The sequence below is a fragment of the Aegilops tauschii genome, chromosome 6, assembly GCF_002575655.3.
Source record: "Aegilops tauschii subsp. strangulata cultivar AL8/78 chromosome 6, Aet v6.0, whole genome shotgun sequence".
NCBI lineage: Eukaryota > Viridiplantae > Streptophyta > Magnoliopsida > Poales > Poaceae > Aegilops > Aegilops tauschii.
The window spans coordinates 42,537,467-42,547,679 of record NC_053040.3 but is presented as its reverse complement, the minus strand read 5'-3'; the positions used below and the strand labels follow the sequence as shown (position 1 = coordinate 42,547,679).

Sequence of the window (10,213 nt, the reverse complement as noted above, 5' to 3'; positions counted from 1 at the left end):
AGTAATCTGCCATGCATATGAGGTCGTCTGAGCTCGTGGAGATCACGGGAGAGCCGTCTATGCCCTTCAGCACCTTGACGACATTACCATCCTCCATGTCCATCAACCGCAGGTCGCGGCACCAGCTCTTGGCTTCGTCCTCAGCGCAGCTGGCCACCATGAGCGGCTCGGCATGGCGAGATTTATGCGCGGCGACGAAGGCTGGATCAGAGATGAGGACGTACCACTCCTTGGACACGCACAGGAAACGGCACACGGACCTCACTGGCATAGGGACAGCGCATTCCGCCGTGCAGGAGGGCTAAGAAGGCGGCAGCGTTTAGGTGACCCGTGCAGCGTCATGGCGATGCGCGGCGGCGTGGAGACGGCAGCGCGCAGGATGAGAGGAAGCCCTGAAAATACACGGGAGGACACGGATGAGCGGGGCCGAACAAGTGGGCTTGTGCCGGCCCACCAGGTCATCAATGGGCCAAAGAGGCAGCAGCCCGGGCCGAACACGGCAGGTCAATGCGTCTCCCAAAAAATAGGTCAATGCGCCACAGAACAGCGTTATGCTTTGCGCACCATGCAGCACATGGCAGGGTTGGAGCCATACGACGACATTGAATTTCTTCTCTATGATCCCATGGTGTCGCCTCACTACGAGGTGCTCGCAGCCCCCAGTTTGTGTCACAACGGAGATTCTGAATGCTGTTTGGACCCTGCAATGGAGGCATCTGAGTGGCCACCATTGCTACTTGCTTGCATGTCTTCTCGTCAAGGACAGGATGTTGGGAGAAAAGGTTTCTTGTTTGACAAGGGGATGCTGCGGGAACTAGCTGTCGGCGAGATACAAGCAATGAATTGGTCTACACTCCGCGCTGTCTATTGGCGAGGAGCACTTTATGTGCATGCACTTTATCCGCGTGACCAAGCCGACTTTGTCATGAGGTAGGAGCATGCTGTATTTAAAAAATGCAAAAGAGAGCACGAGCACTATGGAGCTCTTTTAAAAAAAAAAGCCTCAGTCGCTATATTTCATTATTAGAATTTAAATTTGTTCCGATTACTCTACGGATGATTCTCTAAATTTTAAACATCTTATTTGGTACATAATTTGTACTTCCAGAATATCCTTGTCTGATGATCAATGACTACCATGTAATTAAACCGCCGATGGATAGCACACCCGACCACTATGGAAACCCATACATGGAAAGGAGCTGGATAAATAACCCTCATCTCGATAAATCAGAAAAAAGAGTGTATTTCCTTTCAGATGACTACAGGATTCGGATTTAGATCCTCGGTGAATCATGTGGTAAGATGGGCTGGACGATGAAGCAGGACATTGAGTTTAAGCATGTGCTATCACGTATTCGATTTGATCAACACGTTCATGGACCCTGGGTCTTGAAAGACATCAATTGTGAATTCTTCCGGTCCAGTCTTCCAAAATTCAAAAAGAGAGCTGGACAGAACTTTGAATGGGCATCTGATGAAGATGATGCTATTGACGCAGGATACGAGGCTGAGGAGTCTTACTGTGGTCCTGTTGACGTACTAGGATCCATAGAAAGACAATTTGTTCTTGAGTGTATCCCAGGAGATAGGTCTAGCGTATCATTTCAATGCAACAAGGTTGAAATCATAGGCAATATGCATGTACCCAGCTTGTTATGATGATTTTGCCTATATATCTAGTGCACATCGCGAAATCATTTCTTGTTTTCCATATACACCTTGTTGGATTGAAAAGTTTCCTCCAAACAGTTAACTTAGAAGCTCACTGTGAAACATTACTGTTTGTTCCAAGTAACTGAACAATTGTATTGTACTCCTACATGACCGTTTAGTCATCTCTTCATGCTTGGCTCAAACTTCAGATTCCCTAGCTGGACCTATTTCCTTTGATAATGGAACCCGACTTCACAAGCTTTGGGGAAGTTGTATGGAAAACAAAAACTTTGTGTTATATCATCATTTTTTGTAGGCAGTGTTATAACATCATTGTCCGAGCTAGCAGGCCACCGTTTGTAATCTACGAGGTGATTAGTTCGAGCAAGCAATGCCATGGCTGAGCTTGACGCAGCAACGAGCATGTGAGAACATGTAATTAAACTGTCTCTAGTCCATTGCAAACAAAAATATTGCCAGCGCCGTTATGGCATTGCTGGTGTTTCCACATCTATAATAGGCTAACGACATATCCTCCTGATAAAACTTTGAATTATTAGGAAGACCGTCTTGATAAAAAAGATGGGTGTGGCTAGGCCTCAAGCGAGTGGGATTTAACCAAGTCTCAATCAAGTAACATAACATGCAAGAGAGAAAAAGGAAAAAAAAACTGTTTTTCTTTTGCACGGATATCAATATAAGATCTCACGGGTATAGCATCGACTGAGACTTAACGAAATCTCAGTCGACTGAGACTTAGCGAAATCTCAGCCGACTGAGAATTAGCAAGACTGAAAAAGGATTCACCAGAATTACTCTGTTGTTAGCTAACCTCCCCCATTCTTTCTTTTTTTGAACTGTAGCTAACCTCCCCCATTATTAATGAGTTTCTCTACCAGTCTTGTTTAAATAGCTTCTCTATCACCACCAGATATTTTTCAAACTGACGTCATAAGCACCATTTTTTTATCTCTCTGACCAGGCATGGATCAATACCAGCTGGAATTTGACACTGGAAGCATGTAATTCGTAAAATTGAGCAATGACGCAAAATCTAGTGCAAAGCGTCACAAAATATGTGGTTGTACCGCTCACTTTGCGATCTACAAATACTTGATTCAAACTAACATCTACCATAAATTAAGTAGCACTGCTGTCAGTGAAAATTTATGAAATCTACTGGATAAACTCTCTCTTTCCCTCCCTCCCCCTCTCTCTCAATCTCTCAAAAGGTCCACTTGCGAACATGCTGAGCTCGCACTTTAAGCTCCTCTTTCTTCAGTCGCAAAAAAATAAGCTCCTCTTTCTTAATCTCTCCTTTGTTGTCTTGTGCTTAGCGCCGTTGGAGAACGGATCCAATTAAACCCTAAACCCTAAACCCCTATTTCTCTCTCTCTCAAAAGATCCACTCGCGAACGTGCTGAGCTTGCACTTCGAGCTCCTCTTTCTTAATCTCTCCTTTGCTGTCTTGTGCTTAGCACCGTTGAAGAACGGATCCAACTAAACCCTAAACCTTAACACCCCCCCCCCCCCCCCCCCCCCCCTCCTATTTTTCTCTCTCAAAAGATCCACTCGCGAACGTGCTGAGCTCGCGCTTTGAGCTCCTCTTTCTTAATCTCTCCTTTGCTGTCTTGTGCTTAGCCCCATTGGAGACCGGACCCAACTAGTTTTTTTCTGCAGCACTGCGCTACCGATGAAAATTTATGAAATCCGCTGGATAAACTAGTTCTCTCCCCATCTCTGTAGATGCTTATAGCAGAGCAAAGCCAACTTGCGAACGTGCTCAGCTCGCACTTCCAGCCGAGCTCCTCTTTTTCAATCTCTCATTTGTTGGCTTGTTGTGCTTGTACATGCAGCCACAGCCTTAACTACAGTGTGCACGCCATCACTACCGATCGACACAAGCAAACCCCCACCAGACATCAAACACCAGCTAAGCGAAAATGGAGGCGACGGTGCTGATCGTCGGCAAGTCCGTGCTGAGTGGAGCGCTTAGCTACTCCCAATCCGCCTTAGCCGAGGAGGTGGCCCTGCAGCTGGGAGTACGGCGTGATCAGGCCTTCATCACGGGTGAGCTCGAGATGATGCAGGGCTTCCTGATGTGTGCACACGAGGAGGGGCGAGATGGCAGCAGCATGGTGGTCAAGATCTGGGTGAAGCAAGTCCGCGACGTGGCATATGGCGTCGAGGACTGCCTCATGGACTTTGCCGTCAGGTTAGATCACCAACAGTCGTGGTGGCGTATCCCTCGAAGGCTGCTTGACCGGCGTTTCGTGGCCAAGGAAATGAAGGAGCTTAGATCCAAGGTGGAGGACATCAGCCAGAGGAATGTCCGGTACCACCTTATCAAGGAAACATCTGGGCAGCCATCGTCTACCACCATCAGCAGTGAGGTGATACTTCACGTCGCCGAAGCAAAGATACGCGCTGCACTTCATCAGGAAGAGGAAAAGGTGGATCTTGCCGAGATTATCACCGAGGATGGAGATGACCTTGGGTCGGTAATCGCGGTGTGGGGAGCAAGCACCGATGTTGGTGTCACATCTATCATCAGAGCTGCCTATGACAGTAAACAAGTGAAAGATAAGTTTCAGTGCCGAGCCTGGGTAAGGCTGATGCATCCCTTCAATCCAAATGACCTCTTTGTCAGCTTGGTGAGGCAGTTCTACCAAGATTCATGTGAAGAATCTGGTAAAGCAAGCATGCAAGGAGGAGGAACAGCCACTGGGCTGACAGTTCTGAAGAAGATGGCAGCACCAGATCATAGTTTGGTCGATGAGTTTAATCGATATGTGACTGAGAAGAGGTACTTGGTTGTTATTGCTGATGTGTCTACCATAGAAGAGTGGGACTGGATCAAAACATACTTCCCGAGATTGAATGGGGGCCGGATTATTGTGTCCACGCAGCAATTTGAAGTTGCAAGGCTGTGCACTGAGCAGCCTTGCACAATATCAGAGATAAAACAAATATGGTCATTCGATAAGGACTTATATGTCTTTTACCACAAGGTAACCATAAGTATGCATATCTCCTCTTCGTCTTGATTTAGATAATCGAATGTAATCTTTGACGCCCCATATATGAATTATATATGAATCAGTGCATCGTTGTTTTGATGTAGGTATCTAGCAGGTAGAGTAGTTCGCCTAAATTAACTAACGTGGCTTAACTTATGTTCAGGCGGAGGCGGCTCGAATCAAAGAGGATGGCAAGGCCGAGTCCAGCTCAAATGGTGAGATCACTAGCGCTGAAGAAGCCACTTGTGAGAAACAGCAGCATGCAGATCAGAAGCCCACTGGTGCCAGTGTAGTGGCAGCCGCTTTGGATGAAGATCAGCTTATCGACCGGGTGGCAGCAAAAGCTAAAGTTATTGATTTCATCGATCAAGATGGCGAGGTGATCAGCATTTGTGGAATGGGTGGTCTTGGGAAAACCACTCTTGTCACAAGTCTCTACCAACAAGAACTCAGTGGAAGGTTTCAGAGGCGCGCTTGGTTAACGGTGCCGCGTCTAAACCATCAAGAATTTTACAATGATTTGTTACAGCAATTATGTGTGGATTTTCATGGAGACAAAGAAAAGCACGCCACTGAAACACAATAAAGTAACAATGGAAAGGAGACACAACCAAAGAAAGAGCAAAAACCAGTTGACATTTTGGCAAAGATTTTATTGGAAAACAAATGCCTCATTGTTTTTGATGATCTATCATCGACCATGGAATGGCAATTGATAAGGAAGCTCTTGCCATCATCGAAGGACAATACCGCTAACCGGATCATTGTCACTGCGCGGGAACTGAATGTTGCAATGTGTTGTTCGGAGAAAGAACGCAAAATATACAATCTCGAGCTTCTAACTAAACAGGATGCTCTCCGCCTATTTGAAAAGAAGGTACTCTATTTTACATGTGAAATAGTAGAAGCATTATATTAAGCTATTTTGTTTTTAAGATGGTACATATTTTCTTGTCATACAAACATTTGTACAAATATTGTACTGATGGGCGGGCAACCCATCCTTATTTCGTAAAAGCAGTTTTTTTCTGCGAGAACATCTTTTAATTAATTTATTATAATTTTTTGTTTTTTGCAAGATGGCTGCAATATAGACACCTTCTAAACATATTTTACTGAGAAATGCAGTTCTGTACATATTCATTTATGCTACCATATATGGCATTACAGAGTAAATTACATGAAACTATACATGTTTTTGGTATAATTAGTAAACACAAAATAATTTCAGTTTGTGCTTCACTGAGGCTACATATACTGATGAGTGTTGGTCTTACTCGCTTGATTATGTCCCTTTATTCAGAATCAATCCATGTTTCATGAATGCAAACTAGAATGTACCTCGCTCGTTCAAAATGTAGAAGAAATAGAATTCATTCAGAGTACACTTTGACCAACAACTACTATGCAACAGAAACCTTATGTTGTGAGATCCGTATTCCAAGATACTTATCTATGATTTATTTTATATCACATAAAACACATATTAACGCAATATTTGTTGTTCAAAAGCTTCTCTTCTCTTAGCGAATCAAAACACACCCTACAGTTAGAACAACGAGATTATATTTTTCTTTGTGGCTATGCCAAAATTTTCATGCAAATGTATATGTAGCTTTATAGTTTTATATTGTCCCGTGGACACAATATTATGTACTCCCCATTCAGTGTTGGTCTTTGTGGGGTCCATATAGTGGACATTTTCAAACTCTGACCATTACTGTACTTGGATGTTTCCAAATTTTTGCTGTTAGTATAATAGCAGTCACGCTTTTTTGGCTTTGTAAAAGTAATATTATTGTATAGATCTAGCAAAAGTGTTGCCTCTTAACTTATTTGCACTTGAAAGTATTCGACTGTCATAAATAGCACCAATTGTTATAAATAAAAAATAGGAGATGTATGAGTTATGAAGCACACTAGAGTAACCCGATAAAGAAGGAAATCACATTTTAAACCCAAAACTATTATGCTTGGCCCGACTTAAACCTTAAGATATGAGATCGCCTAAATCAAACTCTGGACTTCCGCAAACAATTCAAAGTGAACCCTATACCGGGTTTGGAAAAGTAGTTTTGCATTTTGGGCCTTTCAAAACATATAAGGATTTCCCCCGGGGAAAAAAATATAAGGATTGGTGAAGGAATGATAACATACCTAAAATTGTGATTATTCACGTCATGTGCAAAAACGACAGAGGAATTCATTTTTTTTTGTGTCTTTGTATGGAGAAATTGGGTGATGATCTTTTTCCTGGTTCTTAATTTCTGGTATTCTCCACTATTTTTTACATATATTTTTTAGAGCCTCGGAATAAGAAACCGCAATGGTTATAGAGCCTAGCTAGGCAGGTCAAGAGATAATTGTGCATGCCATGACGTTGTTAAGATTTCATAAAGACCCTTATGGCCTTGTCCCATAAATGGGCCCTTGTGAGCCTACAAATTGTAAGTCCATGCTGTATACCTTTAGGTCCTATACATAAGACTTGCGATTAGGAAAAGAATAACAATAGGTAAATATGGTGTGCAGTACTGGATCTAGTCCTCCGCGAGAAGTTATAAACCATCCAAACATTAAGCCAGTTTATTGCATCTTTGAGGGGGGGGGGGGGGGGGGGGGGGGGTTACTGATGAGGAACCGCGCAAATTTGAACTAAAATGTGACAGTTATTTGTTTTATAAAGTTCAGTTTTAATTTGAACTAAAATGTACCATTCCTTCTATCTATAAATTTTCACATTTTTTGGAAACTTTGAAATACAAAGCACTGTCTAAAATTGGGCTAGGGTTAAAGTTAAATGATTTTATAAATTTCTGTTTTAATATGTGTGGTTTCGTAGTTCAGGATTCAAATCAGACTTGACATCATAATTTGCAGTTTAAAATGGACTTTCTCAAAAAAGGAATGCACCACATGAGAATCTCAAGTTCTCAACAGACACATACTTACCCATTGGACTCACACAGATATTAAGTATCACACAGAGTGTCAACCCTAAGTCCAAACCTGCTGTGTAGAAACGAACATTCCTCCGACAACTAGGCCACATAACCATCTTCCCGTGTTGGATAGTGAAGAACACTACACGTGAAAATTGTATACTTGAAACTATAAATGGCAACAAATGTTGTAAAGAAATAGCATTTCTTCTCTTAAAAAGGAATTGTATTCGAATGTAGTGAGTACTTCTTTAGTGTTTACAACTTAACATGGCGATGGATGACAATTACATAATGAACTGTATATAAGCATTCCAAAGTAAGAAGAAATGGAATATGAAATGTTATATCGCCTAACCTGGTTTGCTAAATCATATGAATAACAGGTATTCAAGGATATCGAAGAGAGGGAAAGTTATGCTCATATTCCGGGCCTGGCTGAGCAAGCAAATCTTATATTGAAGAAGTGTGACGGCCTCCCTCTTGCAATATCCACCATAGGTAGCTTCCTGGCAACCAAACCTAAAACTGCTATAGAGTGGAGGAATTTGAACAAACACATCAATGCAGAGCTAGAGATGAATAAAGAGCTTGAGATGATACAGACAGTCCTTGCTTCAAGTTACGAAGGTTTACCTTATTATCTCAAGGCTTGCTTCTTGTATTTATCCATTTTTCCTGAAGACCACCGCATCAGATGGTCTCGTTTGGTGAGGAGCTGGATTGCAGAGGGGTATTCGAGGCGAATACGCGACAAGACCGCAGTTGAAACCGGGAATAGCTACATCACCGAGCTTATCAATAGGAGTATGGTCCGACCATTACAAGGAGATGGGATTGCAAGTGGGAGGAAAGGTTTCTTGGACGTCCATGATCTCATCCGTGACATTGCAATCTCAAAGGCAACAGAGGAAAGTCTTGTTTTTACACTGGATGAAGGATGTGACTTAAACACCCAAGGCAAAATCCTGTCACCTTGCTGTAAGCAGCAGGTGGAAAAGAGATAAAGATGCATTTGAGCGTGCACTGGACTTGTCTCACTTAAGATCATTAACAGTCTTTGGAAGGTTGGAGGCATTTTTCATTTCTGATAAGATGAGATTACTCCGAGTACTGGACTTGGAAGACACAAAGGGTCTGACAGATCAACACCTCCATCAGATTGGGAAGCTTGTTCACCTAATCTACCTTTCTCTGCGAGGATGTGACGGACACTTGCGCCTGCCAGATTCAATGGGCAATCTGAGGCACCTACAGACACTGGATGTAAGAGATGTATGCATAATAAATCTGCCAACAACAATTATCAAGCTTGACAAGTTACGTTATCTCCATGTGGGCGTTGTACCATTGAATGATGACAAGTGGGGAAAAGCCCATAATACGGATTATCCGCAAGTGTAAAATCTTCTTTTCGCTGAGAAAATGCATCCCGTGCAAGTGCTGCTTCTGGCTGGCGTATTTACTACGTTTCCTCTGCATATTAGTACTTGCCTTACTATTTTACCTCTGGTACTTGTTGTTTCGACCTGTGCGTTTCTTACGCGTGCTAACAAGAGATGGTTGTGCCGGGGTGCCTGCTTACTTTATGGGGATAGATCCATCTGGTGTCAAATTCCCGAGAGGAACCAGGAAGCTCAAGTCCCTGCACACAGTGGGTATTGTCAATATCGATGGGGAAAATGCCATTCTTAAAGAGCTCCAAGATCTTACCGGGTTGCATAAGTTAAGAGTGACTGGTCTGAACAAGAAAAATCGCAAAAGCTTCTGTTCGGCCATTGCAAATCTCAAATTCCTGGAATCCTTGTTTGTGCGGTCAGAGGGGAAGCCTGGTCTATCTGGCTGCTTGGATGACCTGTCCGAACCTTCAAAGCCTCAAGTTGTACGGCAACTTGGTCAAACTGCCGGCATGGGTCGAAAAGCTCACAAATCTCGTGAAGATGGAGCTACGGAGCAGCTGCTTATCTGAGGAGGAGGTTGGTACCACGCTACAAGTCCTTGGCAAGCTACCAAACCTAGCAATCTTACGTCTGCTGAGCGGGTCGTTCGAGGGTCAAGAGCTGTGTTTCAGCTTCAAAGAGAATGCATTTCCAAGCCTCAAGGTGTTGTCGCTGGATGTCCCCAAGGACATCCAATTGGTCAAGTTTGAACTTTGAAGACGCGGCAGCGACCAGTAAGATTGAGCTGCTGCATATGGAATTTGGCTGGTACGCTGAGAACGAAGCTTCGATGTTTTCTGGGCTACCATCTCTGCCAAGCCTCAAGGAAGTCGTACTCAGCGGTGCCACGAAAGATTTTATGGATGGCTTGCGAGCCCAGTTTGCTGGGAAGACAAACCAACCCATTCTGAAGGTCAAGAGTCGATATGCCAGTATCCCGCACCTCGCACCTCGCACCTCGCCGACGGCCGCTCCGGCCCCGGCGACCACAGCCTCCCGTCGCTCGCCGCTCCGGCGTTCGGCGGCCACCCTCCTGTCCCCTCCCCTCTCCCCCGCTCCCATGGACTCCCCGGCTGCCCCTGGTCGCGGGCGTGACCGGCGCTGGCTCGAGTCCAGCCCGTCCTCCGGCGACTCCGCGAGGCCCTCCTACCGTCAG

General features: G+C 44.1%; 1 protein-coding gene across 1 annotated transcript; it reads left to right on the top strand.

Moving 5' to 3' along the window:
- Window positions 1-3,484: 3,484 nt before the first annotated feature.
- On the top strand, window positions 3,485-9,792 carry LOC109758426 (disease resistance protein Pik-2-like). The gene is made up of 6 exons (XM_073500975.1): window positions 3,485-4,667; window positions 4,840-5,135; window positions 5,397-5,553; window positions 8,005-8,599; window positions 8,676-8,884; window positions 9,439-9,792. The coding sequence occupies exons 1-6, from the start codon at window positions 3,600-3,602 to the stop codon at window positions 9,772-9,774; spliced, it is 2,661 nt and encodes an 886-aa protein (XP_073357076.1). The 5' UTR covers window positions 3,485-3,599; the 3' UTR covers window positions 9,775-9,792.
- The last annotated feature ends 421 nt before the right edge of the window (window positions 9,793-10,213 follow it).